This window comes from Scyliorhinus torazame, chromosome 19 (assembly GCF_047496885.1).
Source record: "Scyliorhinus torazame isolate Kashiwa2021f chromosome 19, sScyTor2.1, whole genome shotgun sequence".
NCBI lineage: Eukaryota > Metazoa > Chordata > Chondrichthyes > Carcharhiniformes > Scyliorhinidae > Scyliorhinus > Scyliorhinus torazame.
This window is the reverse complement of record NC_092725.1, coordinates 11,378,240-11,397,762: the sequence shown is the minus strand read 5'-3', so window position 1 is coordinate 11,397,762 and position 19,523 is coordinate 11,378,240. Positions and strand designations below refer to the sequence as shown.

Below are 19,523 nucleotides of genomic sequence, written 5' to 3'. Positions count from 1 at the left end.
ACACAGAGAGAGAGAGTGACAGACAGAGAGAGAGACAGAGAGAGAGAGACATGGATAGACAGGAAGAGACAGACAAACAGAGAGACAGAGAGAGAGTGAGACAGGGATAGCCAGACAGAAAGAGAAAGAAAGAGAGAGAGAGAGACAGAGAGAGAGACAGAGACAGAGACAGAGAGAGAGAGAGACAGAGACAGAGAGAGGCAGAGAGAGACAGAGAGAGAGAGAGACAGAGAGAGAGAGACAGAGACAGAGACAGAGAGAGAGAGAGACAGAGAGAGAGGAGAGACAGAGAGAGAGAGACAGTGAGAGAGGAGAGAGAGACAGAGACAGAGACCGACAGAGAGAGAGCGAGACAGAGACGGTCAGAAAGAGACAGAGAGATCGAGGGAGTGAGAGAGATTTACAGAGTGCTCAGATGGGTGTGGAGAGATCGAGGGAGTGTCCAGTTTAGGTGACAGGTTAAAGAGATTGGGAATGATGTCTCACTATGTGAAATGAATCCATGTGGAGTGAATGGAGAAATGAGATGGTGAGTTCAGCTGGCGAGGCAGAGTTTAATATCAGAAAATGTGTAGAGGACAGAAAGTAATTTGTCTTCAATTACTCGGCTGTTGACAGAGACATGGAATCGGGATTAATTTAATCAGAACACGTACTTCAGTCCAGTGCTGGAAAGCCTTGACAAACACAGCATATTAAACGCAAAATAGATTCCAACACTCACCCTTAAACTGATTCAGATTAGTCGAAGGAATTAGCAAATCAGTCACGGACCGTGTCATCAAACACTCCCAGGACAGGTACAGCACGGGGTTAGATACAGAGTAAAGCTCCCTCTACACTGTCCCCATCAAACACTCCCAGGACAGGTACAGCACGGGGTTAGATACAGAGTAAAGCTCCCTCTACACTGTCCCCATAGAACACTCCCAGGACAGGTACAGCATGGGGTTAGATACAGAGTAAAGCTCCCTCTACACTGTCCCCATAGAACACTCCCAGGACAGGTACAGCACGGGGTTAGACACAGAGTAAAGCTCCCTCTACACTGTCCCCATCAAACACTCCCAGGACAGGTACAGCACGGGGTTAGATACAGAGTAAAGCTCCCTCTACACTGTCCCCATAGAACACTCCCAGGACAGGTACAGCACGGGGTTAGATACAGAGTAAAGCTCCCTCTACACTGTCCCCATCAAACACTCCCAGGACAGGTACAGCACGGGGTAAGATACAGAGTAAAGCTCCCTCTACACTGTCCCCATCAAACACTCCCAGGACAGGTACAGCACGGGCCTAGATTCAGAGTAAAGTTCCCGCTACACTGTCCCCATCAAACACTCCCAGGACAGGTACAGCACGGGCCTAGATTCAGAGTAAAGTTCCCGCTACACTGTCCCCATCAAACACTCCCAGGACAGGTACAGCACAGGGTTAGATACAGAGTAAAGCTCCCTCTACACTGTCCCCGTCAAACACACCCAGGACAGGTACAGCACGGGGTTAGATACAGAGTAAAGCTCCCTCTACACTGTCCCCATCAAACACTGCAGGACATGTACAGCACGAGGTTAGATACAGAGTAAAGCTCCCTCTACACTGTCCCCATCAAACACTCCCAGGACAGGTACAGCACGGGGTTAGATACAGAGTAAAGCTCCCTCTACACTGTCCCCATCAAACACGCCCAGGTTAGGTACAGCACGGGGTTAGGTACAGAGTAAAGCTCTCTCTACACTGTCCCAATCAAACACTCCCAGGACAGGTACAGCACGGGGTTAGGTACAGAGTAAAGCTCTCCCTACACTGTCCCCGTCAAACACTCCCAGAACAGGTACAGCACGGGGTTAGATACAGAGTAAAGCTCCCTCTACACTGTCCCCATCAAACACTCCCAGGACATGTACAGCACGGGGTTAGATACAGAGTAAAGCTCCCTCTGCACTGTCCACATCAAACACTCCCAGGACAGGTACAGCACGGGGTTAGATACAGAGTAAAGCTCCCTCTACACTGTCCCCATCAAACACACCCAGGACAGGTAAAGCACGGGGTTAGATACAGAGTAAAGCTCCCTGTACACTGTCCCCATCAAACACTCCCAGGAGAGGTACAGCACGGGGTTAGATACAGAGTAAAGCTCCCTCGACACTGTCCCCATCAAACACTCCCAGGACAGGTAGAGCACGGGGTTAGACACAGAGTAAAGCTCCCTCTACACTGTCCCCATCATACACTCCCAGGACAGGTACAACACGGGGTTAGATACAGAGTAAAGCTCCCTCCACACTGTCCCCATCAAACACTCCCAGGACAGGTACAACACGGGGTTAGATACACAGCAAAGCTCCATCCACACTGTCCCCATCAAACACTCCCAGGACAGGTACAGCACGGGGTAAGATACAGAGTAAAGCTCCCTCTACACTGTCCCCATCAAACACTCCCAGGACAGGTACAGCACGGGGTAAGATACAGAGTAAAGCTCCCTCTACACTGTCCCCATCAAACACTCCCAGGGCAGGTACAGCACGGGGTTAGATACAGAGTAAAGCTCCCTCTACACTGTCCCCATCAAACACTCCCAGGACAGGTACAGCACGGGGTTAGATACTGAGTAAATCTCCCTCTACACTGTCCCCATCAAACACTCCCAGGACAGGTACAGCACGGGGTTAGATACAGAGTAAAGCTCCCCCTACACTGTCCCCATCAAACACACACAGGACAAGTACAGCACGGGGTTAGATACAGAGTAAATCTCCCTCTACACTGTCCCCATCAAACACTCCCAGGACAGGTACAGCACGGGGTTAGATGCAGAGTAAAGCTCCCTCTACACTGTCCCCATCAAACACACACAGGACAGGTACAGCACGGGGCTAGATACAGAGAAAAGCTTCCTCTACACTGTCCCCATCAAACACTCCCGGGACAGGTACAGCAAGGGGTTAGATACAGAGTAAAGCTCCCTCTACACTGTCCCCATCAAACACACACAGGACAGGTACAGCACGGGGCTAGATACAGAGTAAAGCTCCCTCTACACTGACCCCATCAAACACTCCCAGGACAGGTACAGCACGGGGTTAGATACAGAGTAAAGCTCCCTCTACACTGACCCCATCAAACACTCCCAGGACAGGTACAGCACGGGGTTAGATACAGAGTAAAGCTCCCTGTACACTGTCCCCATCAAACACTCCCAGGAGAGGTACAGCACGGGGTTAGATACAGAGTAAAGCTCCCTCGACACTGTCCCCATCAAACACTCCCAGGACAGGTAGAGCACGGGGTTAGACACAGAGTAAAGCTCCCTCTACACTGTCCCCATCATACACTCCCAGGACAGGTACAACACGGGGTTAGATACAGAGTAAAGCTCCCTCCACACTGTCCCCATCAAACACTCCCAGGACAGGTACAACACGGGGTTAGATACACAGCAAAGCTCCATCCACACTGTCCCCATCAAACACTCCCAGGACAGGTACAGCACGGGGTAAGATACAGAGTAAAGCTCCCTCTACACTGTCCCCATCAAACACTCCCAGGACAGGTACAGCACGGGGTAAGATACAGAGTAAAGCTCCCTCTACACTGTCCCCATCAAACACTCCCAGGGCAGGTACAGCACGGGGTTAGATACAGAGTAAAGCTCCCTCTACACTGTCCCCATCAAACACTCCCAGGACAGGTACAGCACGGGGTTAGATAATGAGTAAATCTCCCTCTACACTGTCCCCATCAAACACTCCCAGGACAGGTACAGCACGGGGTTAGATACAGAGTAAAGCTCCCCCTACACTGTCCCCATCAAACACACACAGGACAAGTACAGCACGGGGTTAGATACAGAGTAAATCTCCCTCTACACTGTCCCCATCAAACACTCCCAGGACAGGTACAGCACGGGGTTAGATGCAGAGTAAAGCTCCCTCTACACTGTCCCCATCAAACACACACAGGACAGGTACAGCACGGGGCTAGATACAGAGTAAAGCTTCCTCTACACTGTCCCCATCAAACACTCCCGGGACAGGTACAGCAAGGGGTTAGGTACAGAGTAAAGCTCCCTCTACACTGTCCCCATCAAACACACACAGGACAGGTACAGCACGGGGCTAGATACAGAGTAAAGCTCCCTCTACACTGACCCCATCAAACACTCCCAGGACAGGTACAGCACGGGGTTAGATACAGAGTAAAGCTCCCTCTACACTGACCCCATCAAACACTCCCAGGACAGGTACAGCACGGGGTTAGATACAGAGTAAAGCTCCCTCTACACTGACCCCATCAAACACTCCCAGGACAGGTACAGCACGGGGCTAGATACAGAGTAAAGCTCCCTCTACACTGTCCCCATAGAACACTCCCAGGACAGGTACAGCACGGGGTTAGATACAGAGTAAAGCTCCCTCTACACTGTCCCCATCAAACACTCCCAGGACAGGTACAGCACGGGGTTAGATACAGAGTAAAGCTCCCTCTACACTGTCCCCATAGAACACTCCCAGGACAGGTACAGCACGGGGTTAGATACAGAGTAAAGCTCCCTCTACACTGTCCCCATAGAACACTCCCAGGACAGGTACAGCACGGGGTTAGACACAGAGTAAAGCTCCCTCTACACTGTCCCCATCAAACACTCCCAGGACAGGTACAGCACGGGGTTAGATACAGAGTAAAGCTCCCTCTACACTGTCCCCATAGAACACTCCCAGGACAGGTACAGCACGGGGTTAGATACAGAGTAAAGCTCCCTCTACACTGTCCCCATCAAACACTCCCAGGACAGGTACAGCACGGGGTAAGATACAGAGTAAAGCTCCCTCTACACTGTCCCCATCAAACACTCCCAGGACAGGTACAGCACGGGCCTAGATTCAGATTAAAGTTCCGGCTACACTGTCCCCATCAAACACTCCCAGGACAGGTACAGCACGGGCCTAGATTCAGAGTAAAGTTCCCGCTACACTGTCCCCATCAAACACTCCCAGGACAGGTACAGCACAGGGTTAGATACAGAGTAAAGCTCCCTCTACACTGTCCCCGTCAAACACACCCAGGACAGGTACAGCACGGGGTTAGATACAGAGTAAAGCTCCCTCTACACTGTCCCCATCAAACACTGCAGGACATGTACAGCACGAGGTTAGATACAGAGTAAAGCTCCCTCTACACTGTCCCCATCAAACACTCCCAGGACAGGTACAGCACGGGGTTAGATACAGAGTAAAGCTCCCTCTACACTGTCCCCATCAAACACGCCCAGGTTAGGTACAGCACGGGGTTAGGTACAGAGTAAAGCTCTCTCTACACTGTCCCAATCAAACACTCCCAGGACAGGTACAGCACGGGGTTAGGTACAGAGTAAAGCTCTCCCTACACTGTCCCCGTCAAACACTCCCAGAACAGGTACAGCACGGGGTTAGATACAGAGTAAAGCTCCCTCTACACTGTCCCCATCAAACACTCCCAGGACATGTACAGCACAGGGTTAGATACAGAGTAAAGCTCCCTCTACACTGTCCCCATCAAACACTCCCAGGACATGTACAGCACGAGGTTAGATACAGAGTAAAGCTCCCTCTACACTGTCCCCATCAAACACTCCCAGGACAGGTACAGCACGGGGTTAGATACAGAGTAAAGCTCCCTCTACACTGTCCCCATCAAACACGCCCAGGTTAGGTACAGCACGGGGTTAGGTACAGAGTAAAGCTCTCTCTACACTGTCCCAATCAAACACTCCCAGGACAGGTACAGCACGGGGTTAGGTACAGAGTAAAGCTCTCCCTACACTGTCCCCGTCAAACACTCCCAGAACAGGTACAGCACGGGGTTAGATACAGAGTAAAGCTCCCTCTACACTGTCCCCATCAAACACTCCCAGGACATGTACAGCACAGGGTTAGATACAGAGTAAAGCTCCCTCTACACTGTCCCCATCAAACACTCCCAGGACAGGTACAGCACGGGGTGAGATACAGAGTAAAGCTCCCTCTGCACTGTCCACATCAAACACTCCCAGGACAGGTACAGCACGGGGTTAGATACAGAGTAAAGCTCCCTCTGCACTGTCCACATCAAACACTCCCAGGACAGGTACAGCACGGGGTTAGATACAGAGTAAAGCTCCCTCTACACTGTCCCCATCAAACACACCCAGGACAGGTAAAGCACGGGGTTAGATACAGAGTAAAGCTCCCTGTACACTGTCCCCATCAAACACTCCCAGGAGAGGTACAGCACGGGGTTAGATACAGAGTAAAGCTCCCTCGACACTGTCCCCATCAAACACTCCCAGGACAGGTAGAGCACGGGGTTAGACACAGAGTAAAGCTCCCTCTGCACTGTCCCCATCATACACTCCCAGGACAGGTACAACACGGGGTTAGATACAGAGTAAAGCTCCCTCCACACTGTCCCCATCAAACACTCCCAGGACAGGTACAACACGGGGTTAGATACACAGCAAAGCTCCATCCACACTGTCCCCATCAAACACTCCCAGGACAGGTACAGCACGGGGTAAGATACAGAGTAAAGCTCCCTCTACACTGTCCCCATCAAACACTCCCAGGACAGGTACAGCACGGGGTTAGATACTGAGTAAAGCTCCCTCTACACTGTCCCCATCAAACACTCCCAGGACAGGTACAGCACGGGGTTAGATACAGAGTAAAGCTCCCTCTACACTGTCCCCATAGAACACTCCCAGGACAGGTACAGCACGGGGTTAGATACAGAGTAAAGCTCCCTCTACACTGTCCCCATCAAACACTCCCAGGACAGGTACAGCACGGGGTAAGATACAGAGTAAAGCTCCCTCTACACTGTCCCCATCAAACACTCCCAGGACAGGTACAGCACGGGCCTAGATTCAGATTAAAGTTCCGGCTACACTGTCCCCATCAAACACTCCCAGGACAGGTACAGCACGGGCCTAGATTCAGAGTAAAGTTCCCGCTACACTGTCCCCATCAAACACTCCCAGGACAGGTACAGCACAGGGTTAGATACAGAGTAAAGCTCCCTCTACACTGTCCCCGTCAAACACACCCAGGACAGGTACAGCACGGGGTTAGATACAGAGTAAAGCTCCCTCTACACTGTCCCCATCAAACACTGCAGGACATGTACAGCACGAGGTTAGATACAGAGTAAAGCTCCCTCTACACTGTCCCCATCAAACACTCCCAGGACAGGTACAGCACGGGGTTAGATACAGAGTAAAGCTCCCTCTACACTGTCCCCATCAAACACGCCCAGGTTAGGTACAGCACGGGGTTAGGTACAGAGTAAAGCTCTCTCTACACTGTCCCAATCAAACACTCCCAGGACAGGTACAGCACGGGGTTAGGTACAGAGTAAAGCTCTCCCTACACTGTCCCCGTCAAACACTCCCAGAACAGGTACAGCACGGGGTTAGATACAGAGTAAAGCTCCCTCTACACTGTCCCCATCAAACACTCCCAGGACATGTACAGCACAGGGTTAGATACAGAGTAAAGCTCCCTCTACACTGTCCCCATCAAACACTCCCAGGACATGTACAGCACGAGGTTAGATACAGAGTAAAGCTCCCTCTACACTGTCCCCATCAAACACTCCCAGGACAGGTACAGCACGGGGTTAGATACAGAGTAAAGCTCCCTCTACACTGTCCCCATCAAACACGCCCAGGTTAGGTACAGCACGGGGTTAGGTACAGAGTAAAGCTCTCTCTACACTGTCCCAATCAAACACTCCCAGGACAGGTACAGCACGGGGTTAGGTACAGAGTAAAGCTCTCCCTACACTGTCCCCGTCAAACACTCCCAGAACAGGTACAGCACGGGGTTAGATACAGAGTAAAGCTCCCTCTACACTGTCCCCATCAAACACTCCCAGGACATGTACAGCACAGGGTTAGATACAGAGTAAAGCTCCCTCTACACTGTCCCCATCAAACACTCCCAGGACAGGTACAGCACGGGGTGAGATACAGAGTAAAGCTCCCTCTGCACTGTCCACATCAAACACTCCCAGGACAGGTACAGCACGGGGTTAGATACAGAGTAAAGCTCCCTCTGCACTGTCCACATCAAACACTCCCAGGGCAGGTACAGCACGGGGTTAGATACAGAGTAAAGCTCCCTCTACACTGTCCCCATCAAACACACCCAGGACAGGTAAAGCACGGGGTTAGATACAGAGTAAAGCTCCCTGTACACTGTCCCCATCAAACACTCCCAGGAGAGGTACAGCACGGGGTTAGATACAGAGTAAAGCTCCCTCGACACTGTCCCCATCAAACACTCCCAGGACAGGTAGAGCACGGGGTTAGACACAGAGTAAAGCTCCCTCTGCACTGTCCCCATCATACACTCCCAGGACAGGTACAACACGGGGTTAGATACAGAGTAAAGCTCCCTCCACACTGTCCCCATCAAACACTCCCAGGACAGGTACAACACGGGGTTAGATACACAGCAAAGCTCCATCCACACTGTCCCCATCAAACACTCCCAGGACAGGTACAGCACGGGGTAAGATACAGAGTAAAGCTCCCTCTACACTGTCCCCATCAAACACTCCCAGGACAGGTACAGCACGGGGTTAGATACTGAGTAAATCTCCCTCTACACTGTCCCCATCAAACACTCCCAGGACAGGTACAGCACGGGGTTAGATACAGAGTAAAGCTCCCCCTACACTGTCCCCATCAAACACACACAGGACAAGTACAGCACGGGGTTAGATACAGAGTAAATCTCCCTCTGTCCCCATCAAACACTCCCAGGACAGGTACAGCACGGGGTTAGATGCAGAGTAAAGCTCCCTCTACACTGTCCCCATCAAACACACACAGGACAGGTACAGCACGGGGCTAGATACAGAGTAAAGCTTCCTCTACACTGTCCCCATCAAACACTCCCGGGACAGGTACAGCAAGGGGTTAGATACAGAGTAAAGCTCCCTCTACACTGTCCCCATCAAACACACACAGGACAGGTACAGCACGGGGCTAGATACAGAGTAAAGCTCCCTCTACACTGACCCCATCAAACACTCCCAGGACAGGTACAGCACGGGGTTAGATACAGAGTAAAGCTCCCTCTACACTGACCCCATCAAACACTCCCAGGACAGGTACAGCACGGGGTTAGATACAGAGTAAAGCTCCCTCTACACTGACCCCATCAAACACTCCCAGGACAGGTACAGCACGGGGCTAGATACAGAGTAAAGCTCCCTCTACACTGACCCCATCAAACACTCCCAGGACAGGTACAGCACGGGGTTAGATACAGAGTAAAGCTCCCTCTACACTGACCCCATCAAACACTCCCAGGACAGGTACAGCACGGGGTTAGATACAGAGTAAAGCGCCCTCTACACTGTCCCCATCAAACACTCCCAGGACAGGTACAGCACGGGGTTAGATACAGAGTAAAGCGCCCTCTACACTGTCCCCATCAAACACTCCCAGGACAGGTACAGCACGGGGTTAGATACAGAGTAAAGCTCCCCCTACACTGTCCCCATCAAACACTCCCAGGACAGGTACAGCACGGGGTTAGATACAGAGTAAAGCTCCCTCTACACTGTCCCCATCAAACACACACAGGACAGGTACAGCACGGGGCTAGATACAGAGTAAAGCTCCCTCTACACTGACCCCATCAAACACTCCCAGGACAGGTACAGCACGGGGTTAGATACAGAGTAAAGCTCCCTCTACACTGACCCCATCAAACACTCCCAGGACAGGTACAGCATGGGGTTAGATACAGAGTAAAGCTCCCTCCACACTGTCCCCATCAAACACTCCCAGGACAGGTACAGCATGGGGTTAGATACAGAGTAAAGCTCCCTCTACACTGTCCCCATCAAACACTCCCAGGACAGGTACAGCACGGGGTTAGATACAGAGTAAAGCTCCCTCTACACTGTCCCCATCAAACACTCCCAGGACAGGTACAGCACGGGGTTAGATACAGATTAAAGCTCACTCTACACTGTCTCCATCAAACACTCCCAGGACAGCTACAGCACGGGGTTAGATACAGAGTAAAGCTCACTCTACACTGTCCCCATCAAACACTCCCAGGACAGGTACAGCACGGGGTTAGTTACAGAGTAAAGCTCCCTCGACACTGGAAAATGATGTGGTTTGCAGAATTTAATCTCTGATTTCACTGGCAGGGTAACAAGCTGAAGACCAGGACAGTGCGAAACACACTCAATCCCACCTGGAATGAAACTTTAACTTATCATGGCATCACTGAAGATGATATGATTCGCAAAACACTCAGGTGAGGGATTGGCCCTGGACCCCGGGGATCTAACCATCATCCTTTGACATTCGAAGGCGTTCCCATCGCTGAATCCCCACAATCCACATCCTGGGGGTTCCCATTGACCAGAAACTGGACCCAGCCACATAAACACTGCGGCTCCCAGAGCAGGTCAGAGGCTGGGAATCCTGCGGAGAGCAACTCACCTCCTGACCCCCCCCCAAAGCCTGTCCACCATCGACAAGGACACAAGTCAGGAGTGTGAGGGACCCTCTCCACTTGCCTGGATGGGTGCGGCTCCCAACGACACTCGGGAAGCTCGACACCGTCCGGGACAAAGCAGCTCCCGCTCGATCGACACGCTGACCCCCACCTTCCACATCCGCTCCCCCCCCCCCCACCGACGCACCGCGGCAGCCGTGTGTACCGTCTACAAGATGCACGGCAGCCGCTCGCCGAGGCTCCTTCGACAGCACCTTCCAAACCCGCCACCTCTCCCACCCAGAGGGACAAGGGGCAGCAGAGGCCCGGGGTGTGAGTCGGTGTGAGGGTGTGTGTGTTTGTGTAAGGGTGTGTGTGAGTTGGGGTAAGGGTGCGTGTGAGAGTTTGCGTGAGGTTGTGTGCGAGGATGTCCGTTTGTGTAAGCGCGTGTGTGTGTGAGTCGGTGTGAGGGTGTTTGTGAGTCGGTGTGAGGGTGTGTGTGAGTCGGTGTGAGGGTGAGTGTGAGTTTGTGTGAGGGTGTATGTTCATGTGTGAGTTTGTGTGAGTAAGCCAGTTTGTGTGTGAGTGTGAGCGAGGGTGAGTGTGTCTGAGTTTCAGGCGATGAGTGGATCTTCACGGTAACCAGCCTCTCCGTTCTGACAGGATCTCGGTTTGTGACGAGGACAAGTTAAGCCACAATGACTTCATTGGAGAGACCAGAGTTCCTCTGCGAAAACTGAAAGCTAATCAACGGAAACACTTCAATATCCTGCTGGAAAGACTCCCGCCAGTGAGTGCAGCAAGAGGGGGCAAGGGTTCTCTCATCCATCTGAAAGAAGGGGAGATATCAGGACTTGGGAGGAACCCATATCGTCCCGGGAGAAAGTCAGTACTCATTGACACATACCCCGGGGAGAGTCGGTGCCCATGGGGGGGACCCGTACCCCGGGTAAGATTTTAGAGTCTGTTATGAAAGATGGGATCGCGGAGTGGCTGGAAGTGCACGGTAAAATAGGACTGAGTCAGCACGGCTTCGTCAAGGGGAGGTCGTGTCTGACAAATCTGTTAGAGTTCTTGGAGGAAGCAACAAGGAAGTTAGACAAAGGAGAACCAGTGGACGTGATCTATTTAGATTCCGGAAGGCCTTTGACAAGGTGCCGCATGAGAGACTGTTAAATAAGTTAAGAGCCCCTGGTGTTCAGGGTAAGATCCTGGCATGGATAGAGGATTGGCTGACTGGCAGAAGGCAGAGAGTGGGGATAAAGGGGTCTTTTTCAGGAAGGCAGCCGGTGACTAGTGGTGCGCCTCAGGGGTCGGTGCTGGGACCACAACTTTTCACAATATACATTAATGATCTGGAAGAAGGAACTGAAGGCTCTGTTTCTAAGTTTGCAGATGATACAAAGATCTGTAGCGGGACAGGTAGTATTGAGGAAGTGGGGGGCTGCAGAAGGACTTGGACAGGCTAGGAGAGCGGGCAATGAAGTGGCAGATGGAATACAATGTGGAAAAGTGTGAGCTTATGCACTTTGGAAGGAGGAATTTAGACTATTTTCTAAACGGGGAAATGCTTCGGAAATCAGAAGCACAAAGGGACTTGGGAGGCCTTGTTCACGATTCTCTTCAGGTTAACGTGCAGGTTCAGTCGGCAGGTAGGAAGGTAAATGCAATGTTGGCATTCATGTCGAGAGGGCCAGAATACAAGAGCAGGGATGTACTTCTGAGGCTGTATAAGGCTCTGGTCAGACCCCATTTGGAGTATTGTGAACAGTTTTGACCCCGTATCTCAGGAAGGATGTGCTGGTCTCGGAAAGGGTCCAGAGGAGGTTCACAAGGATGATCCCTGGAATGAAGAGCTTGTCGTGTGAGGAACGGTTGAGGACTCTGGGTCTGTACTCGTTGGAGTTTAGAAGGATGAGGGGGGACCTTATTGAAGCTTACAGGATACTGCGAGGCCGGGATAGAGTGGACGTGGAGAGGATGTTTCCACTTGTAGGGAAAACTAGACGCAGAGGACACCATCTCAGACTAAAGGGACGATCCTTTAAAACAGAGGCAAGAAGGAATTTCTTCAGCCAGAGGGGGGTGAATCTGTGGAACTCTTTGCCGCAGAAGGCTGTGGAGGCCAAATCACTGAGTGTCTTTAAGGCAGAGATAGATCGGTTCTTGATTAATAAGGGGGTCAGGGGTTAAGGGGAGAAGGCAGGAGAATGGGGATGAGAAAATATCAGCAATGATTGAATGGCGGAGCAGACTTGATGGGCCGAGTGGCCTAATTCCGCTCCTATGTCTTATGGTGAGAGTCGGTGCCCGTGGGGGGGACCCGTACCCCGGGAGAGACGGTGCCCGTGGGGGGGACCCGTACCCCGGGAGAGACGGTGCCCGTGGGGGGGACCCGTACCCCGGGGAGAGACGGTGCCGGGGGGGGGGGGGAAGCGTACCCCGGGAGAGACGGTGCCGGGGGAGGGGACCCGTACCCCGGGAGAGACGGAGCCCATGGGGGGGACCCGTACCCCGGGAGAGACGGTGCCGGGGGGGGGGGGGGAAGCGTACCCCGGGAGAGACGGTGCCCGTGGGGGGGACCCGTACCCCGGGAGAGACGGTGCCGGGGGGGGGGGGGGGGAAGCGTACCCCGGGAGAGACGGTGCCCGTGGGGGGGGGACCCGTACCCCGGGAGAGACGGTGCCCGTGGGGGGGACCCGTACCCCGGGAGAGACGGTGCCCGTGGGGGGGACCCGTACCCCGGGAGAGACGGTGCCCGTGGGGGGGACCCGTACCCCGGGAGAGACGGTGCCCGTGGGGGGGACCCGTACCCCGGGAGAGACGGTGCCCGTGGGGGGGACCCGTACCCCGGGAGAGACGGTGCCGGGGGGGGGGGGGGGGAAGCGTACCCCGGGAGAGACGGTGCCCGTGGGGGGGGGACCCGTACCCCGGGAGAGACGGTGCCCGTGGGGGGGACCCGTACCCCGGGAGAGACGGTGCCCGTGGGGGGGACCCGTACCCCGGGAGAGACGGTGCCCGTGGGGGGGACCCGTACCCCGGGAGAGACGGTGCCCGTGGGGGGGACCCGTACCCCGGGAGAGACGGTGCCGGGGGGGGGGGGGGGGAAGCGTACCCCGGGAGAGACGGTGCCCGTGGGGGGGGGACCCGTACCCCGGGAGAGACGGAGCCCATGGGGGGGACCCGTACCCCGGGAGAGACGGTGCCCGTGGGGGGGGACCCGTACCCCGGGAGAGACGGTGCCGGGGGAGGGGAAGCGTACCCCAGGAGAGACGGTGCCCGTGGGGGGGACCCGTACCCCGGGAGAGATGGTGCCGGGGGGGGGGGGGGGGGAAGCGTACCCCGGGAGAGACGGTGCCCGTGGGGGGGGCCCGTACCCCGGGAGAGACGGTGCCGGGGGGGGGGGGGAGCGTAACCCGGGAGAGACGGTGCCGGGGGAGGGAAGCGTACCCCGGGAGAGACGGTGCCCGTGGGGGGGGGAAGCGTACCCCGGGAGAGACGGTGCCCGTGGGGGGACCCGTACCCCGGGAGAGACGGTGCCCATGGAGGGGAAGCGTACCTCGGGAGAGACGGCGCCCGTGGGGGGGACCCGTACCCCGGGAGAGACGGTGCCCGTGGGGGGGACCCGTATCCCGAGAGAGACGGTGCCGGGGGGGGGGAAGCGTACCCCGGGAGAGACGGTCCCCGTGGGGGGGAGGGGAAGCGTACCTCGGGAGAGACGGTGCTGGGGGGGAGGGGAAGCGTACCTCGGGAGAGACGGTGCCCGTGGGGGGGACCCGTACCCCGGGAGAGACGGTGCCCGTGGGGGGGACCCGTACCCCGGGAGAGACGGTGCCCGTGGGGGGGGACCCGTACCCCAGTAGAGACGGTGCCCGTGGGGGGGACCCGTACCCCGAGAGAGATGGTGCCGGGGGGGGGGAAGCGTACCCCGGGAGAGATGGTGCCGGGTGGGGGAGGACCCGTACCCCGGGAGAGACGGTGCCCGTGGGGGGGACCCGTACCCCGGGAGAGACGGTGCCGGGGGAAGGAAGCATACCCCGGGAGAGACGGTGCCCGTGGGGTCGACCCGTACCCCGGGAGAGATGGTGCCGGGGGAGGGAAGCGTACCCCGGGAGAGACGGTCCCCGTGGGGGGGACCCGTACCTCGGGAGAGATGGTGCCCATGGGGTGACCCGTACCCCGGGAGAGACGGTGCCCGTGGGGGGGGACCCGTACCCCGGGAGAGACGGTGCCGGGGGAGGGGAAGCGTACCCCGGGAGAGACGGTGCCGGGGGGGTAAGCGTACCCCGGGAGAGACGGTGCCCGTGGGGGGGACCCGTACCCCGGGGAGAGACGGTGCCCGTGGGGGGGACCCGTACCTCGGGAGAGATGGTGCCCGTGGGGGGACCCGTACCCCGGGAGAGACGGTGCCGGGGGAGGGAAGTGTACCCCGGGGAGAGACGGTGCCCGTGGGGGGGACCCGTACCTCGGGAGAGATGGTGCCCGTGGGGGGACCCGTACCCCGGGAGAGAGTAACGGTGCCCGTGGGGGGGACCCGTACCCCGGGAGAGAGTCGGTGCCCGTGGGGGGGACCCGTACCCCGGGAGAGAGTCGGTGCCCGTGGGGGGGACCCGTCCCCCGGGAGAGAGTCGGTGCCCGTGGGGGGGACCCGTACCCCGGGAGAGAGTCGGTGCCCGTGGGGGGGACCCGTACCCCGGGGAGAGTCGGTACCCGTGGGGGGGACCCGTACCCCGGGGAGAGTCGGTGCCCGTGGGGGGGGGACCCGTACCCCGGGGAGAGTCGGTACCCGTGGGGGGGACCCGTACCCCGGGGAGAGTCGGTGCCCGTGGGGGGGGACCCGTACCCCGGGGAGAGTCGGTGTTTGATTCTCTGGTTTACCAGACTGGTAAACCAGAGAGCCAGAGCAATGCTCTAGGGACCCGGGTTCGAATCCCGCCTTGGCAGCTGGTGAAAATTGAATTCAATAAAATCAATCTGGGATCCGAAGTTATATGATGACCACTAATCGATTGTCTGCATTTTGGGCAGCACGGTAGCACAAGTGATTAGCACTGTGGCCTCACAGCGCCAGTGTCCCAGGTTCGATTCCGGCTCGGGTCACTGTCTGTGCGGAGTCTGCACGTCCTCCCCGTGTCTGCGTGGGTTTCCTCCGGGTGCTCCGGTTTCCTCCCACAGTCCAAAGATGTGCAGGTTAGGTGGATTGGCCGCGATAAATTACCCATAGTGTCCATAAGGGTTGGGAGGGGTTATTGGGTTGCGGGGATAAGGTGGAAGTGAGGGATTAATGTGGGTCGGTGCAGACTCGATGGGCCGAATGGCCTCCTTCTGCACTGTGTGTTCTATGTAAAAAAAAAAAATGGGGTTGCTTGCTCCCAGCTTGAGTGATTTACAAATTTCTGCTCCCTTTCCTGCAGCTCCCCTCTCCATCCGCAATGATGGCAGACATGAGAGGGATGTCATTCTATCTGAAAGAGGTAATGTTGTAATTGTGCATTCTGGTCGAGTCCCTCACTGCTACCCCTTGACTGGTGTCTCTCAGTCCCCTCTCTCTCAGGGAGATATCTGTACACTGACTGGTGTCTCTCAGTCTCCCCTCTCTCTCAGGGAGATATCTGTACACTGACTGGTGTCTCCCAGTCCCCTCTCTCTCAGGGAGATATCTGTACACTGACTGGTGTCTCTCAGTCCTCTCTCTCTCAGGGAGATATCTGTACACTGACTGGTGTCTCTCAGTCCCCTCTCTCTCTCAGGGAGATATCTGTACACTGACTGGTGTCTCTCAGTCCCCTCTCTCTCAGGGAGATATCTGTACACTGACTGGTGTCTCTCAGTCCCCTCTCTCTCTCAGGGAGATGTCTGTACACTGACTGGTGTCTCTCAGTCCCCTCTCTCTCAGGGAGATATCTGTACACTGACTGTTGTCTCTCAGTCCTCTCTCTCTCAGGGAGATATCTGTACACTGACTGGTGTCTCTCAGTCCCCTCTCTCTCAGGGAGATATCTGTACACTGACTGGTGTCTCTCAGTCCCCTCTCTCTCTCAGGGAGATATCTGTACACTGACTGGTGTCTCTCAGTCCCCTCTCTCTCAGGGAGATATCTGTACACTGACTGGTGTCTCTCAGTCCCCTCTCTCTCAGGGAGATATCTGTACACTGACTGGTGTCTCTCAGTCCCCTCTCTCTCTCTCAGGGCGATATCTGTACACTGACTGGTGTCTCTCAGTCCCCCCTCTCTCTCTCAGGGCGATATCTGTACACTGACTGGTGTCTCTCAGTCTCCCCTCTCTCTCAGGGAGATATCTGTACACTGACTGGTGTCTCCCAGTCCCCTCTCTCTCAGGGAGATATCTGTACACTGACTGGTGTCTCCCAGTCCTCTCTCTCTCAGGGAGATATCTGTACACTGACTGGTGTCTCTCAGTCTCCCCTCTCTCTCAGGGAGATATCTGTACACTGACTGGTGTCTCCCAGTCCCCTCTCTCTCAGGGAGATATCTGTACACTGACTGGTGTCTCTCAGTCCTCTCTCTCTCAGGGAGATATCTGTACACTGACTGGTGTATCTCAGTCCCCTCTCTCTCTCAGGGAGATATCTGTACACTGACTGGTGTCTCTCAGTCCCCTCTCTCTCAGGGAGATATCTGTACACTGACTGGTGTCTCTCAGTCCCCTCTCTCTCTCAGGGAGATGTCTGTACACTGACTGGTGTCTCTCAGTCCCCTCTCTCTCAGGGAGATATCTGTACACTGACTGTTGTCTCTCAGTCCTCTCTCTCTCTCAGGGAGATATCTGTACACTGACTGGTGTCTCTCAGTCCCCTCTCTCTCAGGGAGATATCTGTACACTGACTGGTGTCTCTCAGTCCCCTCTCTCTCTCAGGGAGATATCTGTACACTGACTGGTGTCTCTCAGTCCCCTCTCTCTCAGGGAGATATCTGTACACTGACTGGTGTCTCTCAGTCCCCTCTCTCTCTCAGGGAGATGTCTGTACACTGACTGGTGTCTCTCAATTCCCTCTCTCTCAGGGAGATATCTGTACACTGACTGGTGTCTCTCAGTCCCCTCTCTCTCTCAGGGAGATATCTGTACACTGACTGGTGTCTCTCAGTCCTCTCTCTCTCAGGGAGATATCTGTACATTGACTGGTGTCTCTCAGTCCCCTCTCTCTCTCAGGGAGATATCTGTACACTGACTGGTGTCTCAGTCCCCTCTCTCTCAGGGAGATATCTGTACACTGACTGGTGTCTCTCAGTCCTCTCTCCCAGGGAGATATCTGTACACTGACTGGTGTCTCTCAGTCCCCTCTCTCTCTCTCTCAGCGAGATATCTGTACATTGACTGGTGTCTCTCAATCCCCTCTCTCTCTCAGGGAGATATCTGTACACTGACTGGTGTCTCTCAGTCCCCTCTCTCTCAGGGAGATATCTGTACACTGACTGGTGTCTCTCAGTCCTCTCTCTCTCAGGGAGATATCTGTACACTGACTGGTGTCTCTCAGTCCCCTCTCTCGGGGAGATATCTGTACACTGACTGGTGTCTCTCAGTCCTCTCTCTCTCAGGGAGATATCTGTACACTGACTGGTGTCTCTCAGTCCCCTCTCTCGGGGAGATATCTGTACACTGACTGGTGTCTCTCAGTCCCCTCTCTCTCTCAGGGAGATATCTCGACACTGACTGGTGTCTCTCAGTCCCCTCTCTCTCTCTCAGGGAGATATCTGTACACTGACTGGTGTCTCTCAGTCCTCTCTCCCTCTCAGGGAGATATCTGTACACTGACTGGTGTCTCTCAGTCCCCTCTCTCTCTGGGAGATATCTGTACACTGACTGGTGTCTCTCAGTCCACTCTCTCTCTCAGGGAGATATCTGTACACTGACTGGTGTCTCTCAGTCCCCTCTCTCTCTCAGGGAGATATCTGTACACTGACTGGTGTCTCTCAGTCCCCTCTCTCTCAGGGAGATATCTGTACACTGACTGGTGTCTCTCAGTCCCCTCTCTCTCTCAGGGAGATATCTGTACACTGACTGGTGTCTCTCAGTCCTCTCTCCCTCTCAGGGAGATATCTGTACACTGACTGGTGTCTCTCAGTCCCCTCTCTCTCTGGGAGATATCTGTACACTGACGGGTGTCTCTCAGTCCACTCTCTCTCTCAGGGAGATATCTGTACACTGACTGGTGTCTCTCAGTCCCCTCTCTCTCTCAGGGAGATATCTGTAAACTGACTGGTGTCTCTCAGTCCCCTCTCTCTCAGGGAGATATCTGTACACTGACTGGTGTCTCTCAGTCCCCTCTCTCTCTCTCAGGGCGATATCTGTACACTGACTGGTGTCTCTCAGTCCCCTCTCTCTCTCAGGGCGATATCTGTACACTGACTGGTGTCTCTCAGTCTCCCCTCTCTCTCAGGGAGATATCTGTACACTGACTGGTGTCTCCCAGTCCCCTCTCTCTCAGGGAGATATCTGTACACTGACTGGTGTCTCTCAGTCCACTCTCTCTCAGGGAGATATCTGTACACTGACTGGTGTCTCTCAGTCCCCTCTCTCTCTCAGGGAGATATCTGTACACTGACTGGTGTCTCTCAGTCCCCTCTCTCTCAGGGAGATATCTGTACACTGACTGGTGTCTCTCAGTCCCCTCTCTCTCTCAGGGAGATGTCTGTACACTGACTGGTGTCTCTCAGTCCCCTCTCTCTCAGGGAGATATCTGTACACTGACTGTTGTCTCTCAGTCCTCTCTCTCTCAGGGAGATATCTGTACACTGACTGGTGTCTCTCAGTCCCCTCTCTCTCAGGGAGATATCTGTACACTGACTGGTGTCTCTCAGTACCCTCTCTCTCTCAGGGAGATATCTGTACACTGACTGGTGTCTCTCAGTCCCCTCTCTCTCAGGGAGATATCTGTACACTGACTGGTGTCTCTCAGTCCTCTCTCTCTCAGGGAGATATCTGTACACTGACTGGTGTCTCTCAGTCCCCTCTCTCTCTCTCAGGGCGATATCTGTACACTGACTGGTGTCTCTCAGTCCCCTCTCTCTCT

General features: G+C 55.0%; 1 protein-coding gene across 1 annotated transcript in view; it reads left to right on the top strand.

The window, feature by feature from the left end:
* The window catches only part of LOC140396009 (double C2-like domain-containing protein alpha), a 71,818-nt gene that overhangs the window by 28,573 nt on the left and 23,722 nt on the right, over positions 1 to 19,523 (top strand). The window contains exons 5-7 of the mRNA XM_072484046.1: positions 10,198 to 10,307; positions 11,154 to 11,280; positions 15,905 to 15,964. Coding sequence (XP_072340147.1) covers positions 10,198 to 10,307; positions 11,154 to 11,280; positions 15,905 to 15,964 — 297 coding nt within the window. The remainder of the gene's footprint in view (positions 1 to 10,197; positions 10,308 to 11,153; positions 11,281 to 15,904; positions 15,965 to 19,523) is intronic.